Source organism: Notothenia rossii (genome assembly GCF_949606895.1).
Source record: "Notothenia rossii genome assembly, chromosome: 7".
Lineage (NCBI taxonomy): Eukaryota > Metazoa > Chordata > Actinopteri > Perciformes > Nototheniidae > Notothenia > Notothenia rossii.
The window spans coordinates 12,229,323-12,255,812 of record NC_136905.1 but is presented as its reverse complement, the minus strand read 5'-3'; the positions used below and the strand labels follow the sequence as shown (position 1 = coordinate 12,255,812).

Genomic DNA, 26,490 nt, shown 5'->3' with positions numbered 1-26,490 from the left:
GGGATCCGTATTCACAAATTATCAATATGATATACTTGTCAAATGTATCTGCCAGGTGCCAGAAATTCAGTGAATAGTTGTGCTAAAGTGCAGAAAAGTTTTAACTGCTATAATAGATCTGCACAGGGTGTTCAAAATACTCACGACCTATTTTTCTTTTTGTAATGGTTTTTGTTTCCTGTGATTTCAAACACTTTTAACACAAATCAATGAAGTCCTGTTAAAATGATGTGTGACGACCTTAAGAAGCACCCTGGTTAAGAACCCTTCCTGCAATACAATCTGCTACATGTTAATGCAAACATTTAACTATACTGAACATTGCATGGGTGTGCAGACTTTTAATCAATGCAAAATGAATAAGTATCCTGTTTTTATGATGACTGTATTACTTTATTCTGTAATGATTTAATAAAGCTGTGAATATCTTGAGATGTACAGTGGAAAATATTGATTGCTAACTCTGATCAGTAACCAACTCTTGTTTCGCTACAAAATGAAGTCAGTCTCTGAAGTTGAGTTTAAACAGTTCCTAGTTTGGCACGGGGGGCCTGCAGCTGTATTTTTTTTCATTCTCCAGTTAGTGAGCCATCTGCACATGCAAGCCCAACTTTATAGTGAATTTGCAAAAATGTGGTTAAGAGATGGCTTTGTTTCAGTGTCAGAATAGAGGTGTAAGGAGAAAATGCTCAACTCTTTTAGTTTTTTTTTACTTTGTTATGAGCAGGCTTTAAGGAAAGCATGAAGATAGAATGTTAAAGCATGTAGTAAGACTATACAACTGAAGGATGTTCGTAGTGAGGAGGGATTATTATTATTTGTATGGTTAGTTTGTAAATGTGCCTTAAAGTGATTTCCTCAGTGACATGGGTATATATCGGTTAATGTAAGACATCGCGCTTTGTTCCCCTGCAACATGGACACGTTTGAGGCGGATTGGTTTTTGCATGTCCTGCTTTCTCCTGCAGGGCGTAGAGTTTAGAAAGTGCGCATGCCTGTTCACCGTCTGATGTGATGTCACGTGACAGGCTGAGACCTCGTTGGGCGCCACGTGCCTCTGCCCACGCCACAAGCTCCCCCCCCCCCCCCAACTAGAACATCACTGGGCAAATATCCCACTTTGCCATTTCAGTGATGCTAGGCTCAGGACACAACCCTTAACTCTGGGCACCCATTGGCTAACCATTGATGCGTCACCAAAATCGGCCTTATTCTGAGCCACAGAGACAAAGGGACGGGGGGGAATGTGGATGAGGAGGTTTATTATGAGGGATGGAAGTGGGGGCTTCCTTTCCTTTGTTTTATTTATTTAAACATCTAATGAATTTTTTTTGAATGCCACCCGACCGACTCGCCTGTTTAACCACTCCTGTGGCAAGTAAGCAAGGGAGCTAACTGCAGCCAGCTATATTGATGTGTTCACTAGATCTCAGATCCAAGACAGCCCCGGAAACATCTGCATCCAATTTGATCTGCTCCACTCTTTTAAATAATTGACTTTTGTTTGAAAAGCCTCTCTTATCACTAAAAGCCTACTTGTTTGTGGATTATGATATTGAACTTGTTTTGCAATCAACTCTATGGACCACAGATACCTGCCATGCCCAAAAAACTAACAATTAAAATGCTACCTTAGCCTGGTTATTGAATACAGACAACGTGTAGGTTTATAGGTTTGCTATTGCTGTTAGCGCCCTTATATCTCCGCCCTTTAAACCTCTGGGTGAGTGATGACGGACGGCCGCCATGTTCTGTCTTGTAATCTCTCTCTGATTTTTTTTCTATCTCCCTATGGCCTCTTTTTCATAAGGATTTACTGAAAAGCGGCTTATCTCTGGCCTCGAAGGGCTGTTTGTTTCTCTATTTATGGGCTCAAACGTTTTTTTTCCACTGCTTTTATAACCACTTATGAGTCGACTGTTGCTAATCGATGTCATATTTTCAGAACAAACAGGAAAGAGTTGCGATTGAATAGATTATTACACTGTGCATTTTAACATAGTGCTTAATGTGACAACACTGCATATTGCACCTCAGATATAAAAGAAAATACTTTCAACCAAGTTGTGTTGATCACTTCATCACAAGTTGTAAATATTGTATGGATTTAAATGGCTCTTTCTTAGAGTTTTCATCTCTGGTATAGTTATTTTTTCAAGTATTTTAGCTATGCTAGCAGCAGCCTGTCCTACTGGTAATGTTTTTCAGTTACTTTACAAAAAATAACTTTCCTTTCAGCCTCAGTTGTGTTTAGTACTTATAAATGTTCGAAAGAAAAACAAGATGGTGAAAGATGGCAAATATAATAGCATTAACACTTTAAGCATTCATTAACATTGTAAGCATTCTGACATTAGCATTTAGCTTCACCTGACAGGCATGGCTGTACTAAAAGTCTTTTTTAAACCACAGTCTATGGTTTAAACCTAAAAACTGTATATTGTTTTTATTTTAAAACCATCATGGACTGTCACACAACCTAAAATGACCATTTGTTCTTCTTTCCCTGTGTGACAAGGAAACACATGGAGGGAACCATTTCCAAATCATGTTGCAAAACGTTTCCAAAAAGGAACTCACCGGAGGAGGAAGTAAAACACAACTCTTTGGCATCGACACGCAAGTTTGTGTCTGTTATGTCATGAAAAAAATATGAGTCAAGAACGACAATGTTGAATTGAGTATTTTGACTTTACTATAAATAGGACATCCTACAAAGCATTCTTCTGTCTTGCTAGTAGCCTGGATATAATTAGCCTAGCAAACACATTTAATAAAAATGGTCTGCTTCCAATATATAAAAAATAGCCTTTGAAAAACTTTGTCTGCCTTAATTCTAGTCTGGAAATGTGTTGAATGGTTTTGACAGTGTCACTAGTTTCTAATGTAATTCAGCTTAAATAAAGAATTCACAGTCACGTGACAACTTCTGCTGTTTTAGGTTTTCTTTTAAAGTTGCCTCCAATAAATGTTTTTGGGCGGTAAAACTATCCCACTGTACTGCAACATGACATGAGTCAAAACCTGCTCAGTATTTTCTACAATATGGTACCCTTTTTGAAGTCACTCGGTCAGTTCAGTCCCCTCTTTTTGTTAATGAAAGCCTGAGAATGTTGTTTCAGCACCCCACATGGTTTTCATTGGCACATTGTTTGCTGAGCCGCTGCATGAGAGGACCAGGGACAGTGAGCTGCTGATTTCCTGTGTGTTGTCGAGGAATGTTTGTAAGAATACCAGCGGCTGTGGGAGACAGAGCTGGGAATAGATGGTGGTTTGGAAATTATAGACTTATAAGTTGCAAACATTTTAACTCTGAATAGGCTTATCCCTGTTGGTCTCTGAGAGCTTTTTCTGTCCAGAATAGATTAAGATCTTGTTCTGAAATGGTCTCCACAGACATAATAGTCACATGAAAAGTGTTTTAACAGATTTTCAGTCATAAATATTCACACCTTGGTCTTTTTGAGTATTCACATTTAATGTGTTTAAATGAAAAACAATATATGTGGGAGTCTTTTGTCCGTCTCCAATACCTAAAAGTAATCTCTGTCCAAGTATTCTCCCTTTTATTTCCTTTAACCTCTGCAGTATTAAGACACTTTTTGCCTAATTATCCACAGTGCAGTACTCTGAAATAGCTCTGTTTGAAGATGTCTACCCAGATGTTCGCCACTCTGAACAAAGGAGTGCCTTGTTGGAAATAGATTACCTTTAAGTGACTGTACATGTTATCGTCACCCTTATTACTACAAGAATATACCTACCGGCTATGTGGCCTACTTTGCAGCAGTAAACAGATATTATATATACGTTGTAACTTGGCAGAGTACTCATAACATTTGACTTCGAATGACTTAGTATTTCATATAAAAGATGTTGCTTATCTAAGAAAAATAAGTAAAATAGACTTAACCAGTTCATGTTCCTTAGGGCAAAACAAGAACATACTTAAATATCTTCAGGAATCCTGAAGTCAAATTTAATACCTTTTAAGACCTTTTTTAAGACCCTTTCCATACATTTTAAGACCTCATCGCAACTTTGAGTTCTAACCGGTTACATTGGCAACACACTTTACCTCACATTTACTATATTGATTGTAAGATAGCAAAACTAAACAGAGTGCAGACAGACTACTGAAGCCTTCTCTCCACATGAACTTCAACCTCTCTGTGAAGGTCAGGTTTAATGCAGTATGCTGCTTTGTTGCTTCTGTACTCTGTGCTCTTTCATTCCAGTAAAACTCCTCAGAAAACATTAGAAACCAGTATTTGACCAATAAACAAAACAATTGACAAAACTTTGAACTATGAAATATGTTAAACTTTGGTGAGCTTCAGCGGGGTAATGCCATATAGGAGCTCCCTCACAAATACCCAGGGGTTAAATTGGGCTGGGGCTGTCCGGGGCTAAGCCCTGGCACATAAGACGATGCTCTGACGTCATCACCCTCACACATTTGTCATATGTTTACAAAAAAGTATATATATGTTAAGACTTTTCTCGTTCTTAATATAGACTATATTTAGGGTGTATATGTGTTGACTTTACTTTAAAATAGCAGATCTCTGTGACCGTATATAGTTTGGCTTAGACCACGGCCCCACACGGTAAAACGCATACGCAAGCGCAAAAAAAGCTTCCTTTCACACGCATTCGATTCATTAACGTGTCCGTTCACACTAGACCGCTGCAAATGCTGGAAACGATGTAGTACATATGTCATGCCTGTAAGTGGCGCTGCTGCCGCCCGAAATACACCAAAAGCAGCGAAGAAGAACCCGGAGCATGGTTGCCATGGTTGCCCTTCTGTTTATTCTCCTCGGTGGACGGCGTGTTCTCCTGCTGTATCTCTCAGGTAGTCCACCAGCAGATGAAAAACACCCACCTCTCCGCCTTTTCCAAGGAAGAGGGGACCGTGCGGCAGTTTCCGTAAAAAAAATGTTCCGCCGGTCAACATGTCCGTTAAAGTTTAAATCTTCCGTACAAAATTAGGAAAGTGCCGGTCAGAGGTCTTCTTTGTTATTTATTGAGCTTTAAAACAAATTGATAACGACTCTGTTCTCTGGATAATAATATAAGAATATTTAATAAACGCTGACTGCCTCTCTTTTCCTCCCCCTCTTCTGACAGCCCAGCAGCAGCAGGAGACGTGGGGAGAGGGAGGCGGGCTCTTTCATCGTTATCAGAAAATGATCATATAGGGCACACACGGAGCCGTTGGACCCCCAGAGCGTTGCGTATGCCGGTCTTCCCACCTTGGGACCCGTTACCGTAGTCGTTTATTTCCCCCCCCCCACACACACAGAGCGGAGCAAGGCAACGAAACTTAAAATAATAAGCAGCATTTTACGGCGCGCTATGCATGGGGCCGCCTTGTGGGGTTTCCCGACATGTCGTTTCAGTAAATTAAAGGGTGTTTCATGTTGTCGTTGCTGTGGGACTTCTTAATACCTTGGAAAATGCCATTTAATACTTTTTAATACTTTTTAAAAGCCTTAATTTTCGCTAAATTGATTTATCAACTTTTAATACTTTTTAAGACCCCGCGGACACCCTGATCTTTCATCTTGCAAACTTTGAAGTAACACCTTGCAATAGCTTCTGTAAGTTGTCTTTTCAATCACTGATTATTATCATGATACTTAATTACAGGAGTTATATATTTGTGTTGCATGGGATACTTATCGAAAGATGTCAACAACATTAAAAAAAGTGTCTCTTTCAAAGCTTCATGATAGGAGCTGCTCGGTGCAGCAACAGTGTTCCACATTTAGCCATGCAGTTGCGACATGGCTGCAGTTATGGTGTTATTGTCTTGCTCAATGGCAGAGGGACAGCATCAATATATATGTATATAGTATCTAAGCTTTGGGTTACTTTATGCAATCTTTGATACAATATGTTTGGTGCTCAAAACTCCATGCATTTTTTCCACTGAGTCCCACATTGCTGGGCTTGTTAATGCTGAGTCAGAAAGACAGATTTAGGCCCTGCATTGCATGCCCTTCTCCTGGTAATGTATATGTCAGCATGTTGGCCTGTTGCATCTTTACAGGCTTTTATATATACTGTATGTGCAGTGCAGTGCCGCCCCCGACAGGCAGATCACGCAGACTGCATGGGGCCTCACCTCGCGGAGGGGGCCTCACCTCGCGGAGGGTAGGGTACTTCATTCTGCGGAGAGAGCCTCATCTGAAGCGCAAATGTGGCGCACAGTGTAAGCGCGCCACAGTTTCGCTGCTGCGAGGCTCCACTTGCCCCCCGGCCTCATCATAAAAAAGGGGCGGCCCTGTGTATGTGTTTGGGTACAATTTTTTTTTTTAATGTTTATTGTAAATTGAAAAACGCTTTTTGAACTTGGCCTGCATCAACAAACGTTTTGTTTGCTGTTTGCACATGTTCCTCGTGTTCAAACAAAATGCTCACTGCTCTGTTTACTAAATCTATCTTCAACCCTTCCCCATTTATGTTTCTGGCACTCCAGTATCTATAACACACCTGACACCCAGTGGAGTTCCACTTACACCAGTAGCTGTTGGAGAGCTTCACACCTATGCTATTGAGAGAAAGCAGGGTTGAATGATAGCTTTGACTTTCTAATCTAGTCATCTCATTCTTGTCTCCTCTGACAGAAGAACCTTGACTTTTTCAATGATCAGGTCACCGCAGTTTAATTTAGGAGGGAACATGAGAAGACAGGTGTGAGTTGACATGAGGACTGTTGGGTGTTGTTGACAAGTTGACACAGAACAGGAACAGGCAGATTACATGTAACAGGTTTATTGCAGGAGTTACAGAAGCAGGAGATGCCAAGGCTAGTGAATGCTTGGAGAAAGGCAGGAAGGAAAGTGGGGAATGGAGAGTTGCGGGTTTCCAGAGGAAGCAGAGTTTACAAGCAGGCAGGCAAGCACATATGATCCAACATACACATGGTACCACAAATATTAGACAAATTGCACAAGTAGAATCCGCTAGAAACCTGAGCGTAACCTCCACTGAGGCCAAAGCAATTATCTGACGAAGAGTAAAGCCGGGGTCGATCTGCTGTTGGTTAATGAGCTGATTGCAGCCATGAGGTGAGGGGGGGATGATTAGCTGATGGAAAACAGGCATGTCTTGGTAGGTTGGGTGCAGGTTAACGAGACTCACACATGTACACAGTGAGATAAACAGGCGAAGACACTAGTGATGGTGGCATTAAGCTTTATGAATCTTTCCAACCAATTGGCTTGCAAAAGGGTTCTCAAGGCTTCATTTGCACACATGTTACTTGCCAGGCAGGCTGTACTTGTGTGGTTTTCTTTCCCTCCTGTGTTTCTCTCTTCTCCCTGTCTTCTGCACAGCTAATCAGCAGCCGATCGGAATCTGCCTGTGCACCTGAATCTGATAGCTGATTGGATCCTCTCACCCTCAGCTGGCCTATCAGCAGCCAGGGCCGACCATAAAGGAGGCACCCAGGAAGTCTTCTCTCTCTCTCTCACTCTGGGCCTGTTGCTGATGAAGGGGCCTGCAGGGTTTAGCAACCCATTCTCTTTGTTTTGTCTGACCTTTTTGAAAGTGTGTGTTGAGAGGTTGAGGAGTTAGGTAAGTCTGGGGTACCGTGTACATTGCTCACCACGTAGCTAACTAATGTTTAGACAAACTAGGTTAGCGGATTGTTGCCACTCCTGTATATTGTTTTGTCAAATTCTTTGTAGTTTAGTTAGTGAGGGTTTTTTTGTTTGAGTTTTGGTTTCAAAGGATAGATGTAGAGATAGGCCTGGTTTTGGTATGCTTGTTTCTTTTGTTTGGCACAATCCTTTGACTCCTCCTCCTCACCAACAGAGTGTTTCAAGTATATGTCTGTTCGATTCTGGGTTTACACAAAATAAACCTTTTGTCAACTGTTACACTGACTCCCTCATTTTTATTGGTTGTATGTTATTGTCTCCAGGTCCCCTAGACCTTAGTGGGGACGTAACAACACAAAAGTGGTCAAAGAGTGTAAAACAAGGAAGATATGACCCCTCAACAATGTGATACGAGATATACGGGACCTGATGAGTTAAGGCGTTGAGGCTAACTGTAAACAATATACATGAAATCCTTTTTCCATGTAATCCTCCTCTTAAGTCTTGAAGACTTAATGATAAAAGAGGAGTGGGGGAATATAGGGAAAATATTAAGAAACAGCAGCACTTGTGAAAGGGACTCAGTTACTTGTGGTGCTTCATATGATTGCTGATGGCAAAACTCTGTGTCTGTATCGTCTGTATGCAGTTGGAATAGCCAAACACAAGTTTAGCCACCAATTGTCAATTGTAAACTTTGTTCTCTTCCATAATGTCTCCGCGTTGGTTTAAAGAACAATCTGTTAATTGCAGACAAATTAAGGTAGTTGTGTTTGCTCCATTGCATAAAAATGTCATGCTATATAGCATATGCGCTATACCACGTCACAGACACACATGGTTACACGCTACCTTCAGTCGGGCAGATTGGAAAAAAGTCCTAGTCATGGCTGATGATAACAGGGGGAAACTACAAAATACAAATGATTGTCTGCCTAAATTAAAGGCAGTTGTACTCAACAGTACGGATGGGTATCGAGAACCGGTACTAAGTCAGTATACTGGTAGCCGATTGGACGGTATCGGTATAGCGTTAAGCCGCTGGACAAACGGTGCTGCTATCGGTATATGAATTACGCTACTTCCTTAGTTTAAACAATTCTGGTTGGCTGTGAACCCTCATCCCGTATGACGTATCCGGTTTGAATACCACTCTGATTGGCCACTGTGAATGCCACTCGTCTTCTCTCCTAACAGCGCTCTTATTATTGTGAGACTCCCAGGGGCAGACGCAATATCTTGAAAGAAACAGCGTCTCAAGGCTTCTTAACATTTAACAACCTATTAATGATGCATACCCACTTAACGGGAATAAACTCAACAGACGATATTAAACATTTTACCTACACGGAACAGAAGTCCAACACCAAGAGTCTAAAATCAACACTTAGCGAAACGGGCTAACGGGGCTAACGGCTACTTTAGCACATAACTGGCAAAAGTGATATTTTCTACATCATGTTATCTGCACAAACAACATATCACATGAAAGCTGAGATTCGACAGCTTCCATTGGTATACAAAACCAGTGGCGGCGCCAGAGATTTTCTCTAGGGGTGCTGTGGGGTAGCTTGACGTTTCATAGAGGGTGCTCAAACTTTAAGGGTTTCCCATTAATGCACCAGCGCTACAGTTGAATTTTCTACTGGAACTCATACTTGTTAACCCTCCCGATTTTCGCGGGAGACTCCCGATTTCATTGCCCTCTCCCGGATTCCTCATGGGGTCATAATTCTCCCGCATTTCTCCCGATTTCTGACAAAATCAGATTTACTCAGGACTGTTTCCACTCGGACTTTAATACAGCTACACCATTGTTTGGTTTCCATGGTAACACGTCTCTTTAGTAGCGCGCAACTGAAAGTCTGAGAGGGTGAGGCAGATAGTCACAGAAAACAGAACAAAAATCGACAAATACTCTACTCTCTGCTCACTCCTTTCCTGCCCACACATATGCTCCATCAAAGATGGTGCTACAGGCTGCAAGGCAGTGCACTTAGATTAACATTAACATGCTTATATTGTAGTTCTAACAGCTCCGGCGATCCACTAGCACGGTTATGGCTAGAAAGGATCCGTCTAATGTAAATATGACGTCACGTTCTCGTTCTAACTCTCGTTGTAATCGGAGCGGCTCGGCTGTAATCGGAAAGGGTCGGGGTGGGCGGGACGCGGGAAGATCGCGGGAACATCGAGAAGAGACGTCGTTCTAACTCTCGTTGTAATCAGAGCAGTGGTAACCACTCAAAGTCCTCAAGAGATAGGAAACGACAGCAGTGTGGGACCTTATTGCGGGAAATTACTGAGCACACATACCACCTACAGGATGAGACGTTCATGTGTACAGTGATATCAAGACTAAATGATCTTTTGGAGGACGTAAAGCAACACACCCCACATGACAGTAGTCTTCCTCTCACCTTCACGCCCCCCCAAACACAAAAGGCAGAAGAGGACCATAACACCTCTCAGTACCAGCCATCGTAGACACCCTTTTTTCAGGCCGGGGGGGTCATAAAGCTGAGGTCATGAGATCCAACTACAGAGTGGACAGCTTGAACAAGATTTTAAAAGCTAAGTCCCCAGAGTCTAATGCGGGAGGAGCAGGCAGGGGTACGAAGAGGAGGATAGATGCTTTAGGTAAGAACAAAATATATTTACTTTTGCCATCTCCTCTATATTCACAAAACACAGCCAATCATCCATTCCAATCCTATGTGACATGGCACAGTTCATTTCACTCCAATAGAAACTGATATAAAAGAGACCATTAGTCTTCTCATTGTGCTTATTGCTGTGGATAGGTGTTAACTATTGTTGTTGTATTGTATCATATCAAAAGTTGTTTTCATCCAAGGCACCACCGCCAGGTGAATGTTGGAAGCTTGGAGCTGTAAAGAGGTGCTAAGTAAAACAACCTTTTGAATCCATTGCATGTGATTGATGTAGTTATAAAAAGAATATCATAAGCTGTCATTACAGTCTAAATATCTAACAGCAAAAGGAGGAGAGGAGATGAGGAGAACAGAGGAGAGGAGACAGCAAAAGGAGGAGAGTATGAGGAGAGGAGAACAGGAGAGGAGAGGATACAGCAAAAGGAGGATAGTCTGAGGAGAAGATGAGGAGAGGAGAACAGAGGAAACAGGGAAAGCAGAGTAAAGAGCAGAGTTGAAAGAGAAGTTGAAAGCAGAGCAAACAGTAGCAGGAGAAGTAGAGCAAATGTCAAAGTAACTTTGAAAAGTATCAGCAAGAAGATCAGAGTTGCATAATGTTATTTTGTTTTATTCGTTACTGTTATATTAATGTTGTATGTTCATTTTTGTACATAGGATAATAAAGATGATCTTAACCTTGAACTCGATTCATGACCTCATTTCATTATTAAAACCTTAATATCAAATTACAGACTGGATTCAAATTAGAATCTCCAAATGTGTTGATGTAATGTTTGTGATAAACTGAAGGATAAAGTGTTCCTTTATGTGTTGAGAAAATTCCCCTCCCTCTTAAGCCAAGTAAGGTGTTTAAAAAACCTCTTGGATCAGCTGGAAAATGCATCATCACAAAGCTGAAAACAGCTGTTTCACTTTACTCTTGAAAGATACGACAGAGACAAAGCGACACATATATGATGATATTATAGAATATGGTGCATTGCTGCAGATTAAACTACCCAACGGGATATAAAAGAGGTAAACACATCTACAGCAGTAACATGCAACATACATTTTATTGCACCAGGAGCTATCTTGGGACTTTTACTGCAACAACGTTGACTTGCCTGTGAATACAAAATAAACCATAGTGTTGCTGATCTACAGTGTTGTCATTCTTCTTTCAACAGCAAGACCGCTAACAAGTATTTACATATTTAATATAGTTTAGTTTCTCGCCATCCCAAACGTAAACATTCAGCCACGTGACTGCGCTTCCGAGCCGCTCCGATTACAACCGAGCCGCTCCGATTACAACGAGAGTTAGAACGAGAACGTGACGTCATATTTACATTAGACGGATCCTTTCTAGCCATAACCCACTAGCACCGCCCCCCCATCTTGCATTTTAAAATGCTCCCGAAGATTTTTTTTTTAAATATTGAAGTTAAAAGCATCAATCTGGTGCACTTTGAGAGCAAAATGAAGAGATCTATGGATACATCTCTCAACATACATATGAAACAGAAACGTAAACAGATTTACTATTTCTTTATAGATATTTTACAAATCACTCCCCTTTTAAAACAAAACGTTTGTTTGTTACTTCACCTGAGCTGAGGTTATCTGAGACTCACAGTCTGACAGGAGAGAGTTCTCCCTCCACTTTGTTGTTGAAAAAGCTCCTTATATACGTTAGCTTGGCTAGCTGGCACCAGATACTAACCACAACGATCTCCGGTAAAGCTAGAGACCCACCGGTGCTCGCGCACGCACACAAAATGGCTCGTGCCACACACACACACACACACACAGAGCAGAGCTTGAATGAAACACAGAGAGCCAGAAGTGAGCTACTTGTACTCACGAGGCCTATTATGTGCAGAATCCCTCTCGCTTTCAGTTGGTTTTGATTGAGTGTCTACACGTGGACGTTTAAGGACTAAAAACCGGTCAATTTTTCACTTTGCTGTTAGCCAATAATTTGGCGCTCCAGCTAACAGGAAGTCACTCAAGTGTCACAAAGTAATTTAGCCTATGGGTATGTCAAAAATCTAATGGGTGCTGGCCATTGGCCTTATCACCTGTGTTGGCTTTATGTTTTTGGTCAAACATTTGTTTGTTTCACATTTGCATTGATGTAATCAATAATTTTTCTAATAAAAAAAAAAAAAAAAAAAATCGAAAAAAAAACCACATATATTTATTGGGGGTGCTTAGGGGGTGCTTTGGCAATCCTGGGGGGTGCTTCAGCACCCCCTGGCGCCGCCCCTGTACAAAACTCACTGAACTAGCAGCCAGCAAAGAGCAAGAAAACAACTTCACTTTACGTAGCCATGATGATAATTATACCTTACCATTGCTGTTTTGTGATCAAAAGTTGTGTTCAAGGGCATAAAAACGGTTAATCCTATGTCTCTGTGTAACTTTAAAATGATTACTGATAATCCATCATTACAATTATTAATAATAAACGAAATAAACGGATTATAATGGTTAGCCGACAGGAGCTTCCGGTTTAGGAGGTGCGCACGCAGCGTCTCGTTTTATCTGAATAATGGTCATGTTTACATGGATTTCTGAACTGCCCCTAATTACCGCCCGCCTTCCAGAGACACTGTCAAACACACTCATACCTGCTTGGTATTACATTGAAAAAGTTACATTACATAATAAATACAAATAAATTACAATAAAATGACTGTTGCTTAATCTTCACATCTTGTAATCATGTCTATTATTGTGAGCACCAAATTATTTAATAGTATCGAGAAGAGTATGGAAAAATACCGGTATCGATAAGCAGTATCGGTATCGATAAAATCCTAACGATACCCATCTCTACTCAACAGTGATTCCCAAAACTGACCAAATAACCAGTGCTCCATACACACTGACATGTGGCCAGAATTCAGAACTATAGTTTAGCTGCTCTGTGCAAGATTTTGTGGGCCGAAAGTCATATTCTTCTTTTATCAGAATCAAAACCACACCTAGGTATGTTTTAAGTGCAAGTGAACTGACATTTACAAGCTGAATAATGAGCCATGCGTATGAGTAAAAAAAAATTCTCTGTCAGCTTGTATTTGTGTTTTTTCTTATTGGGTGTGACATTTAAATTCCTGATGAGCAAAACAAAGGGCCTGCTGTCGGGGAAGTGCCGCAAGCATTGCAGTAAAAACTGGCTGGTATCCGCCTCACAGCCGGTTTGAACAGGTTAAATCCTGATTGGAAAAAATGCACAGAACCACATTTACCGTTTAAAGGAGTTGGGATTTTATGGGGCAACTGCTGGAATCAAGCTCCTAAAGTTTCCTCAGTGTGACTGTAAACAAGCACACATGCAACCACACAAAAGCAGACAAACAAATATGAATGCAAAGTTGTTGTTTGTCCGTTCACCTGTAGACTTATGTGACCCCTGATTCTCCTCACATTGACAACACACATGTTCTGCTCTCGGCTATTACTTAATAGTCCTGGAAAGCTAATAACACTCCTCTTCTTACTATTATTAACAGTCAAGAGCCGAACCAGCAGCTATTATGAGGATTTACTTTGGCGAAGTGGTGCTAAAAGTTAATGTTAGCATGCTAACATGTTCACAGTGAGAACTAGCATGCTCATATTTAACAGCTAGCTATATGTTTACCAGATTTCACCATCTTAGTTTAGCATGTTAGCACAATGTCATCATTTGCTTAAAGGTCACCTATTATGCAAAATCCACTTTTGCATGTCTTTTATACATCAACATGTGTCCCCTCTGTGTAAAGAGATTCTGAAAGTTTCAGGAAGAAAGATTTGCTCACTTTTTGTTTTGATCCATTTATATAAAAATGAGTCTGAAAATGAGCTGATCAGATTCTGGCCACTTTATGTCATAACGATGTTTTGGCTTGTGTAACCATTAGCCAATAACCCCCCCCCACACACACCTTATCACCTGAATCTCCTCCTAGAGCACCATTTTGTTCTTTTTAACCAAATATCTCTCAGAGGGGTGTGGGGAGGGGCTCCTTATTTTCATCTAAAGTAACAGACAGAATGAGCACTTTTGGAACAGGGCTGAAACAGAGGGGATTATGGGTAATGCTGCAATGATCTGTTTGGTGTTTGGAGCCAAACACTTCAGAGACATGTTCTGTATATATCTGAGAACTATAATATATTGATGAAAAACAGTATAATAGGGGACCTTTAAATGGACAGTTCAACCCAAAATGTAGCAGTGCTATTGATCAGCTCGTCTATCTTCTCTTTTATTTAGTGGAACAAGATGGCACTCAACAGTTTTGCGTAAGCTGATTCAAACTGGACAGTGAACTCGTCCATCATTTCCTCGTTGATAAAGAGCTGATTCAATCATTTGTTTGAGACTCCAGTGTTTCAGTCAGTCACTGGAATGCTTCACTGTTTTCTTAAGGCCTAGCCATTGCCCTGGATTATGTTGGAAAGAGTGTGTGTGTGTGTGTGTGTGTGTGTGTGTGTGTGTGTGTGTGTGTGTGTGTGTGTGTGTGTGTGTGTGTGTGTGTGTGTGTGTGTGTGTGTGTGTGTGTGTGTGTGTGTGTGTGTGTGTGTGTGTGGGTGGGTGGGTGGGTGGGTGTGGGTGTGTGTGTGTGTGTTCAAAGACAACACAGAGGTCAAGACTTAAGGGACTCTGTGACCTGCAGCTCACCAGAAAGAGTTGGGTGCTGCTGGAAGACGGATTTGTTAATCTAGTGCTTAATTTTAAGAGTGTAGCAATGTCAGCTTGGTATTCAATGTTTAGTTTTTGTCATGAATATTATCAAAATAATTGGAACATTTAAAATGAGCTGTATTTCCCTTTAAACATTCATGTTGTCATAGTGCTCTTTGGTAAATAATACAAAAGACATACTTGTTGAGTTCTTGAGTGAAAAACTGAATCTGAATCCAAGATGGGGATGGAAACATAACAACAGTAAAATCCTTCTTACTGAGGCAAGAGGGGCCTTGAGCTGGCATTTCCTTGTGCCTTACGCAACAGCTGGCACATTAAAGAGCGACAGTGCCAACATTCTCATGTCTTCGGGGCATTATAAAAACATGAGAAGAACCTGGATGTATGTGCGATGTGTTTATGCAACATGCACGACCTTGCATGACTTAACAGCCTGCTTTTAAACATGCATGTGTGGACAAACAAAACAATAGTCATGTGTCCATTCCATATCTGGTGACATTTGTGGAGTCTATTTTTATATAACATTACAAGACTGATTCTTATTATTACATTATATGCTTATTGTGCTCATGAGATTGCTATGACTATAGAATAAATAGACACAATCACTAATCCCAGGTTCTGATGGGTTAGATACCAACGAGGGGAATAGTCAGAAGAAAGTTTAGTTTGCAATATTGAAAGTAGCAAGGTCGAGTGCAGAGACTGAGAGAACACAAAGAGGTAGTCAGAACAGCACATCGCACTGGCCTTCACTTTGTATGGGAGCCGCGCTCCCCCGCCAAGCTAGGAAGCAACATTATGGTTTCCTACTATATCTGAAGAGACGTTAGAGAAAACAAATTAGTATGATGGTGCCAGAGTAGGAAGGGGAACTTCCACAGGCCGACCGAATGCTGATTGGAGGATCGTGTTACCAAGAGACTCTATCTGAGTCTGCGCACCAACCAAAGAGAACCAAGTCTAAACCATGGTATCTCTTCAGCTAGTCTTGACCAATCATAAATGTACGGGCAACGCCCTGTGTAATAAAAATGTATGCACGCACGAGGTTCGAGGCTCTTGACGGATTTGGTGGTTACAGATGACAGCTTTGCTGCCTTTGATTCCCAAAGACGTGATGAGTCCTTGGCCAAGTAAAATATATCTTTTGCTCTCTTTACAAGAAATAGTTAAACTTAGAAGTTGTCTGTCTTTTCTGGAATTCTGAACCCAACACATTATTAACAAGTTTTTTGCATCAAAATTAAGTTGATTTACACAATGAGTCAACGTGTTAACACAAATCTGCAAATGATGTCGGATTAATTAAACATCTCAGTGCAGATGAGAAATGTGTTAGAAGTTGTTGTTGATTTTGTATAGCCTACCTTTTCTTTGTTATTTGAAATGGATGTAGATCATCACCCCATCTGCCCGCCATGCGCTAAGCTAAGTTAAGCTAAGTTAAGCTAAGCGAAGTTAAGCGAAACAAAGCGAAGCAAAGCGAACCAGCTGCTGTCATAGTTCATACTGTATTTACGATACAAAAAAGAGAATAAGAAAGTGAATACAATTTCAAGCTATTAATGTTGTATAACATAAGACATATATGTACAGCAGGCCAAGCTAGCAGCTGTCCGACAATGTGATCTACTGACTTACATACTGAAATTCCTCTGTGTCGAAAATCTGACCGACCAGTTATAGATGAAAGTAAACCTAAAATGCTGAGTCACATATGCCTTGACCTTCAACACCACAGTATAATCTTTCATGTTTTTCTGACAGGATTGCATCAGTGTGAGTAGAGTAAAGGTCAGCATGCTCTTCATTCATTTATCATGGCTTACCGTGTTGGAAGACCACCGGTTTTTATCTTTCGTGGCTCTGTCGTACTATGCGCGTCTATTTTGGAGTGGTAACATTCTGCTCTGAAGGCATTTACACATGCATCAGATTTTATAAAGTCCATCCCTAAAATGGAATATCTTCTTCCAATCCAAGTCGCCACAGGAGGCCAATGAACAGGCTTTTAAATGGACGGACGTTACTTGGAAACCAGTGGACATGAGCGGGAGGAGGGGGCTGACTGGACTATAGGGAGCAGAGAAGAAGGACAATCACAGATGTGAGTTGTTCCTCAACACCAAATTGGCAATGAGTGAGATTTGTAATCGAGGAGTGTCATGTGGTTCACCTGCACTGACCTCTGAGTGTTTATAGAGCTCATGTGGTGCATGCTCACTTCACTCAGATGACGACTTACTGGTATTTTGTAAGCCATCATTGTTTGTTCATAGAAACAAAACGCAGTGACAGAAAGTACATATGTTTATTCAAGCACATTTTGGACTACTCTCTCTATTTTAAGCTACTTTAATTGTACTACATTTCACTGTCAAAAATTCTACTTTATTTCTCCAATTTATTTATGTGATTACTATTCTAGTAACATTTTACACTCAAAACCAATGTTCAGAGAGTATTATCCGATGTATAATTTGAACATAAATGACCTAACATAGAATTACAAATGCAGGACTTATAATGCAGTAATTTATTTTGACCCATTTTTTGCTACTTTTAGGCAAGCAAAAGGAGAAAAAAAACTACTAACAGGTTTCCTTTGAGAATGGACAGGAATTGAGCTGCTCGGTGGAAGACTGCTGCCCAAAGCTAACTTTTGTCTGTTTACTATAATAACAATTAGGGAAAGAAGAGGAGAATATATTTATTTTTCAAATATAGTTCTCTGTGTGTGTGTGTGTGTGTGTGTGTGTGTGTGTGTGTGTGTGTGTGTGTGTGTGTGTGTGTGTGTGTGTGTGTGTGTGTGTGTGTGTGTGTGTGGGTCAGCTGAGAACTCGTCTTGTCCCCTCCACCCGTCACCTCCCCCACGGTGCTCTCCGCGGCGCTGTGCTTGGACAAAGGAGGTTGAATTGATTTGCTCCAGCCTTCAGGATTAGCTTTCACTTACATCTTCATTCTGTTAGTAGCAGTCACTCTTCATGGCAAAGGAAGAATCAACACCGCTCTGTGCTTTACATTCACATGACCTTATATATAGTCTTAAAGAGATGGCAATGCTGGGGCTCCTCAGAGGACCTTCAGCAGTTGTCAAACTCTAAGGTGACTTTGAACCGGCCTACATGTTGACACTGTGTCATGTGGGCATGTATATGATAAACATGATGCATTGGCACCGTGTGTTCTGTACATTATGTTCCTTATCTCTGAAGCACATCACTGGAGCATAGGAGGTTTCAATGTCACCCCCTGGTGGTAAAAAAAAAAGGCAAGGGTAATAACAACACCAAAAAAGGATGCATGACCTGCATTCAGATGCATAGACCTACTGTATATGGATGCTCAGACAGAAGCATGGGATGAGGGTCGTGTTAATGGGGGTGAAGGACATGCTCGTTCATCTCAACACAAGTAAGCCCCACATAGGAGTCCTTATTGGTTGTCATGATATCATTTCCAGTTTCTATCTCAACAGGTGTGATTAACAGTCATGCAGAGGAAGCATTGAGAATATGTTTTAACTCAATTCAGAGTGCACTTTCACCTGCCGTGGAGAGGGACAAGCAAAAAGGGTTAATATGCAAATGCTCAAGAAAATATTCAAGTGAATTGTTGGCTTATGTACAGAAAATATCAAGATATGTATTGACTCACATTCACAAAGACCTCTGGACTGAAACAATGACACACATTGCATGGAAACTTTAAAACAAAAAAGCCTTAAGATTACTTAATTTAAATTTAAATCAGCCACTACATCAATACAGTACATTTTCAAACCATGAAGTAAAGTTGACTTTATCAATAAGCTCTAAAAAGCCCATTGTTTCTTTTATTAAGCTTTACATTTCCTTTAAATAAGATCTGTTTGATTCAACAGCTTTTTTCCATTATGTATTGTTAATATTATTGTCTAATCAATAGGATCATAACATCATTTGTAATTATTTTCCAACAGCATTGGCAGATTGTGACGTGATAATGAGATCATGTTAATAATTACTGCAAATCAGAAATATCAGTAAGGACTGCTTCCTCACAGCATCCAAAACCAGATGTTGAACACTGTGAAGGACTCTTGAGCCCTCTAGTGGTAATCTAAGCCTAAAACCTGTAACTGTGTATATCAAGTTGTTTGTAGTTGTAATGTTACTCGACAGTTTTTTAAGAGTAACATTTGAGTTTTATCGGGAAAACATCAAGTGAGTTATTTATAAAAACATATAAAAGTAGATGAAATTGATAAAAAGATTCAGGGAAGAAACATTCCAACAGTATATCAAATATAAAATAATGAAATGAACTCCACTCGACTGGCAGCAACATGCTACGTACAAGCATGATAACAATAACTAAATAATACGAAATATTCAATGATATAGTGCACTGACAGGGGCTATTCTGCATACCGAGTAATTTGATTCCTTATTGCTAATAGTTTAACTAAAGAAGAAGATCCATGTACTACCTCCACTGATAACAACATTCAGATGCATCTTTGCACGTACCAAGTAAGGGATCTTGTGAACTATCTCGTTTTGATGCAAAAGTCCTGTATGGATTAATGCTCTTAAACTGCAGATTTATTTTGAAAACCCCACAGTATGCATCTTCACATTTTTCTTTTAAGGGGTAAAATTGTGTTATCCTTCTTTTTTTTTTACTTGAATACTTCTTTATGCATGTAACATTATGTAACATCAAGCTGTCTGTGGCTCTTTTTCTACTGTAACAACGTACATTTCCCCTCTGTGGGACTAATAAAGGTATTCTGATTCCCATATAAATAACAACACACACATTATGTAGGTTATTATAGGAGCCAGACTGCCTCCATAACAATCCTCTGCCTTGCTGTGTGGTGTGTTAAATACTGGGGTGTGTCCTTTCCACTCTGAAACATGAGCTGCGACGGCCACAACCAAACTGGCTGCTCTTCAGATAACAGGTATCTATCAGTCTGTGTGCAGAGACGAGTCTTCCTTAGAACGACATTCATAATGCATGCTGGTCTTATGGATCTGCTCAGCCTTAGAGCCTCAAGTCATTACTGTCCAACCGTATGGTAACCAACACCAGGAACACGAGAGCTACGGGGCTTATGGATCCCATTTCTCTGATAAATCAAGATTGTCATCAAGGGTACTCTGCATAACTTCATATTATTCTCTAGCAACAGCACATTCCTATTGTAGAGTATATAGAGCATCTGCAATGCGTAATTCAAGTAAAGATCTAATTGACAAGTGTCACATGTAACATGAAATGTATTTTTTTCTTTATTTGAATGTGCAAATCTGTGTGTATTTCTGGACTCGAGTGTATTGTTGTGGTTGGTTGGAGAAACCCAATCATTCATTAAAAGTTTATACATCTCTCTTTATCTACACAACACTCGCCGGCCCTCTCATGTTGCCAAGTGACCAGTTGCTGAAAAAGCCTTTGAGGTGTACCTGAAACTGATTGGTGTTGGACTGCTGCAGCCAATGGGAGCAGAGGAGGAGGGTTTGCAAGGAAGTGGTCAGGTAGCATTAGGTTTATGATAAATGGTATGACTTGTGTTTCCAGAAATAAACGGCAGGTATGAAGGTGTCTGTGGTTAATTCAAAGGGAAATAAAGATACAAATACAATTCATTAAAGAAAAATTGTCTCTGCTTTGTGATTTCTGACTGCTGAATAACATTAAGACCTAACTTTGATGGAAACCAGTCATTTAGAAGAAGGGCTTTATCTGTATTCATAAGAAACATACGTGCCAAAGAGGGGCTGCATTACAAAAAATCATCCAAGTAAGACTTTCAACTTAACATAGACATGTCAGTTCTGAGTGTGTTCATGTGTGTGTGCATCAGGGACACTGGAGCCAGTCTACCAACACTGGCTGACAATGGTCCTGTGGCTCTGAGAAAGAGACCCTCTGAAATATGCATGAGGAAATCCACACCTGTTTCCAGGTAACCAAGGCAGGGATTCTGAACCGTGACGTTGAATTTAGTGTGTGTGTGTGTGTGTGTGTGTGTGTGTGTGTGTGTGTGTGTGTGTGTGTGTGTGTGTGTGTGTGTGTGTGTGTGTGTGTGTGTGTGTGTGTGTGTGTGTGTGTGTGTGTGTGTGTGTGTGTGTGTGTGTGTGTGTGTGTGTACACCTGTGTGGGCGCATGCACAGCACAGCTTCCTACCTGTTCAGACACTCTGTAGGGACGAAAGCAGCTGTCAACTCAAAGAGAAAGACATAATCTGAGCGGGAGAAATGAGATGAAATAGAGCGGGCCTTGGTTCTGCAAAGGTTCCCTGCACTACTGAGAACTTTTACGCATGGAAAAAGGTCAAAGTTGGCCCTTTTGAGACGAGCTCAAGCGGAGACTTGGTGGAGGGTGGACCACAGAGGCTTAAGAGGTCTTGACAGGTCTTTCTCTGAGTGCTGAGCATCTATTCGTGCAAGTATGAATCCAGTGTGGAAAGTTTACAAGAGCAAAGTGCTGAAGACTTTCAACCCTGAGTATGAGGAGGACGCGGCTGAAGAGGTACAGAACTTTTCAATCTTAATGATCCATACACATATGGGAAAGTAGACGTGGTTGTTGGGATTTAAGTCAGGAAATTATCAGGTTTTGTTTCCTCGTCATTTTTTATTCAATGCAGGGTCAGTTGATCTTGCAGGCTGATTTGTTTTCTATGCAAAGGGAACATTAAGAAGATCTTGGGCCTTCAATATACTTCTCTGGTGCATTTTGAGTTTACCAACTGAATTGGTTAAAATGTGCATGCAGATCAAGTGTTTTGATAGCAGTGTCAAATGTTAAATCCAATAGCAACAATGAATAGCTTGTAACTCAAGTATTTTACATCAAGGAACAACAAGGCAAATAATCATTGGAAACTAATTATAGGTCATGTTTACTTAATGACTATACTTAAATAAAAAATTCAGGTTGGGAAATCTGTCAAACATAGCATTGATGAAGATTAATCCTGTGGTTTGTAATATGTTTGGCTTGATGAGGCTTAGTTTGAATAACTGTGCCTAAGAACATAAATGTTACAATATTTCAACCAAGAAAAAAATCTGCAACACATCATTTCACCAGTTACACATTTTAACAGATGACTCACAAATGGAGTATTTTACATTGTTGTGCATGTACCTGACTTTTCCTTTCACCAATTGTTTTCAATGCGACATCTGTAAACCATCAGGGTTTGGTACCAACGAATCAGACACAGCGCTGCATTGACCCAGATCTCTGGAGGACTCAGAAACTCGATCCTGCACAGGAGCTCAACAAACGGATTAGTTTGCATTCCTCTAATTGACTGACATGGAGAGGAAGAGACAGATAGCCAGGGCCTTGTGCACTCTGCTTCCAATTGTAGTCTCTTTAGTGCCAGAGCAGAGACAGATTCCATTTGTAGGAATGTGCAGAGTTGTCAACGCTGCTATTGAAGTCGACATTGCTCTTTGCACACTTGTGCAATATTACACAACTACTTATGTATCATCACTAGGACCTAATGTCACACATATACTGATGTGGAAATACTAAACAAAAACAATGAAACAATTTTGCAAGCGGCTGTTACTTCAGAATAGGGCTGTCCTCATGTCATTATTCGTCAAAAGATTCCACTTAATATTTATCTACAATCATAACTCATTTGATGTGCAAGCTTTTTTAGGCAAATGCAATACATTGAAAATGATGAGTATGCTCCTTACACAGCATACCTATCATGCACTGGATTATTGACCAAATAATAAAATATTGAATATATCATCCATTGTTCACGCTCCAGCAATCTACCTCTTCAATACTCTTCATGCTCTTTTCTTCATGTACCCTTTTAAGGGGCTTGGTCTGGGTATTCTACAGGTGGTAGTTTCCACATTAGGCACTAGGTGGCACGAGACGGTAAATGGATATTGCGGTGTGGACAGGTAAGGTACATCCATTTAGTCTTTTTTACTCTGTTGCAGGTCACAGAGGTGGAGAATGACTTAGGACCTGTCCAGGAGGATGAGGGACCCAACGCTGTTTCCCAGCTTGCAAAGAAAGTGTGTGAACAGTAGACAGCTGCTGCTTAATGTTTGTAAGATTTTTATATTCAGGAAAAGTGTTTAAGTTAACCCTATAGACGAATAAAGTAACATTTTCAATATACCTCACAACTTCAGTGTCAGTAATGAGCAATGTTGTACGTGGTTGTTAAGCGTGTTCTTCTTTTAGGACTATTGTTCAAATGATCTCATGAGACTACCTTAATGTGTATCTACTTTGACCTTTGACCCCTGTTTGTGTTTGGTTGTGTTCTCAGATGCAGGGGGCCGGGACTAAAAGCTGGAACAGGTTTTCAACTCTATTCAACAAAGAGGATGAACACCAGCTTCTGGAGGAGACGGAGAGCCCGCCAGTCCCCGACCAGTGAGTGGAAATCTCTCTTTGTTCACATCTGTCCTCTTTCTACCAGCTCAAGTTTCAGTCCTGCACCTTGTGCCATCGGCTAAGGGGGTTTGGATCCTGGAAATAAGGGGTATTTTTTAAGGTAGGTATGACGTGTAGGTTTGTCTTTTCATATTTTTATCTAACTGTACTTGAGAGTAGCCCAAATAATGTTTAAGCTTAGCATAAAGCATAAATACTTGAAACTGGGACAAAAAGCAAGCATGGCTCTTTCCAAAGGTAACACAGTTTGTTGACTAGCACCTCTAAAGCTCACTAATGTAATATAAATAATGACAGGTTGTGGTTCAGAGGTGCCGGTAGGGTGCTTTTGTTACCTTGGACAAAGTAAGGCTAGCTGTTTTGCCCCATTTCCATTGTTAATGCTAAGCTAAGCTAACATTGATCTTCTCCTCTAACTCTTTGAATGGAAGTGCAGATATTTTTTCACATTTTGAGAACGCAAAAACTGCATTCAGACCTGATTTTTAACCAGTATGTTTTCCAACATATATCTGTTGTTTCTATTTTCAGAACAATTCAAATCATGGATTGCTTTAAACTGGAATCTACCTCAGCCTAACTAATTAGTACTAAAAGGAAACCTGAAATCAGAAAAACTAGTTTATAATGGTGAATTATAGGAAATGTTGCCCCACTATTACTGACTGACTCCTAAAATTAACCCTGCTGCTTCCTCTGAATCCTCAGTCCACTTGCAATCAGGCCGGAGGAGCCTCCTCGCCCCACAAAGCGCTCGGCATTCTGGGATAGCTTTGCCTCCAACTGGGCTGCCAAGAAGCAGGCGGAGGCTGCTGCCGCGGCCGCCGCCAATGAGACAGCAGCAGCTCAGGGTGAGGAGGGGGTGAAAGAGGCCGGAGGAGAGGTCAGCCAGGATGGGCAGATCCCTCAGGGAGAGGAGAGCGAAGAGGGAGGAGGAGGAGGAGAAGAAGGAGGGAGGAGCAGCAACAGCTTCTCCAAATACGTGTCGCTCGGAGGAGGGAGCGAGGACGCATCCTTCAAGTGGAACTTTGTCACCAGCAAACTGGCAGAGATGAAGACCAAGAGCAACTAGCTGCTCCTGGTGAAGGAATCTGGAGAGTATAAACAATATGATGAAGGGTTTATATGTAGGAGTATAGAGGAAGTTTAGGGGGAGGCTATATTTGACACAGGATGTCCTGTAACTAACTGTACAGCTATTGTAAAAGTCCCTTTCATTCTGAGCTTTGAATGATGCACCGTCTCCTAACCACATCACAATGAATAAAAAAAACGTGTTTAAAAACATTTCCTTGATTATATTTTAGGCCCACATGCTCTGAGCCCACACATAGTTTGAGTAACATTTTCAAGAGCAAGCAAAGATCAGATTTTAAACCTGATATTAAAATCTCAAGGGACACAAAAAGGTGTTCATTATTCTACGATACTACCAGAATATAATGACTTTATTTCACAAAGAGGACTTCTACAAATGTTAAAACTGAAAAGGTTACACAAATTGATAATCTGTTATTTCTCTGAGATGAGGTGGATGTACGATGCATATCTGCTGAGTTTATAGTTGTCTCTTCACCAGTTTGAGACACAGCATGACGCAGTGTAACATGTTTAGAGAATACAACAAATGATTGAAGTGTTGAACCTGGTCTGCACGTTACAGCCCGCTTTAGTGAGGTTGTATGGACATATCTTCTTCCCCAAAGTGCTTTTTAAACCACAAAAAGGTGCCTTCACACCTGTCAGCAAATTTGATCTAATCTGTAGTTTAGCAAAAACCGGATTAAAAGATTAAAGGCAGCGATAGCTGGATTAGTTGAGGATTATCTCACTTAACCTGCACAGAGGGCAGGGCTTTGAGTGAAGAGATTTGGCAGTGCGACACGGTTACATCATTTAAGCATTTCTCTCTCCTCGGATAACAGGAAGGGGGGATGTGTTGCATTTATACGAAATGTGTGAACTATGAATGTGTGCGTGTGGTGAGATAATGTCAGGTGACTTGATGACTTTACTGACTTTTTGTTCTGATCTTGACTGAGACTGTGCAGTGTGAGATCTTTACACTCCTGATTTTGTGACATGAAAGAAAACTTGTTTATTTCAGATTTTGTTTTTGTCTTATTCTGTTGTTTTGATTAATCTTATATTTAATAAAGACTACTGCACTAAGAGTTCTCACCAGTCATGATTGAGCAAATGTTCTTTCTTCTGCAAAACAGGATGAAGATATCAACCCTTTTTTCCAGAAAAAGTGAAAGTATTTTTAGCGGCAGGACAGCATGGTGAGCCAACCATACTAATATTGATACGAGGAGTGAAGCAGGTAGGACCCAAACGCAGATAACACTGATAATACCTTTATTTCAAGGGCTCTTAACTAACATATCACATGGACAAACAAAACACTCCACGGTGAACTCAGTCACAAACAGAAGATGAACCAACGCTGAACACAGGAAGAGACAAGACTAAATACAGGGAGGGGTAATCACGAGACGAGAAACAGCCGGGCAGGGGAGGAGAAACACCAGGGCAACAGGTTAACACAATCAGACAACTAGACACACCAGGGAAACTAACGACAGGGAGGAAAAACACAGGAAGAAGGACCAGACAATATACAAGGAGAAAAACAGAACAGGGAGAACAGCAAAACACCCAAACCTATAAAAACGTGACATAACAGGAATATCGTGACAAATATGGTATTTTGATATTGGATGTAGTAGGACATCCTGATATTTGTGGCATTCTGCTTTTGACATACTTTATATAAAATAACCAACACAAACTTTTTCTGTTCATTTTTCATTTAGTAGCATGGATAGGCCTACTGGAAATTGCTTTCTTGAAAAAATCAAGACAACTTGACGAATACAAATGTTTGGAAAGAACAAGCAAACCAGCCATGTCACACATGAGGCACTAAATATCTTGTCCTGATTGATGATTGTTTTACTGTTAAGTTTGAACTTTTGTTATAAAAAGAACCAACACATTATTTCCATGAGTCAAGAAGCAGCATTGGTAAACAGTGTTTCACATGTTTTAATTTATTTTTTGCCCG

General features: G+C 40.6%; 1 protein-coding gene across 1 annotated transcript; it reads left to right on the top strand.

Annotated features, from left to right (window-relative positions):
* The first annotated feature begins 21,248 nt into the window (after window positions 1-21,248).
* On the top strand, window positions 21,249-25,529 carry LOC307012910 (uncharacterized protein C1orf232). The gene is made up of 4 exons (XM_079640115.1): window positions 21,249-21,503; window positions 22,955-23,032; window positions 23,293-23,399; window positions 24,129-25,529. Exons 1-4 carry the CDS (start codon window positions 21,423-21,425, stop codon window positions 24,490-24,492), a joined length of 630 nt encoding a protein of 209 aa, XP_079496241.1. The 5' UTR covers window positions 21,249-21,422; the 3' UTR covers window positions 24,493-25,529.
* The last annotated feature ends 961 nt before the right edge of the window (window positions 25,530-26,490 follow it).

Excerpts from the sequence above, each read along its gene's own strand:
- LOC307012910 (XM_079640115.1), top strand. The coding sequence starts at position 21,423 with ATGAATCCAGTGTGGAAAGTTTACAAGAGCAAAGTGCTGAAGACTTTC. Across the intron at positions 21,504-22,954 it reads AGGAGGACGCGGCTGAAGAG|GTCACAGAGGTGGAGAATGA; the intron begins GTACAGAACTTT and ends ACTCTGTTGCAG. Across the intron at positions 23,400-24,128 it reads AGCCCGCCAGTCCCCGACCA|TCCACTTGCAATCAGGCCGG; the intron begins GTGAGTGGAAAT and ends CTGAATCCTCAG.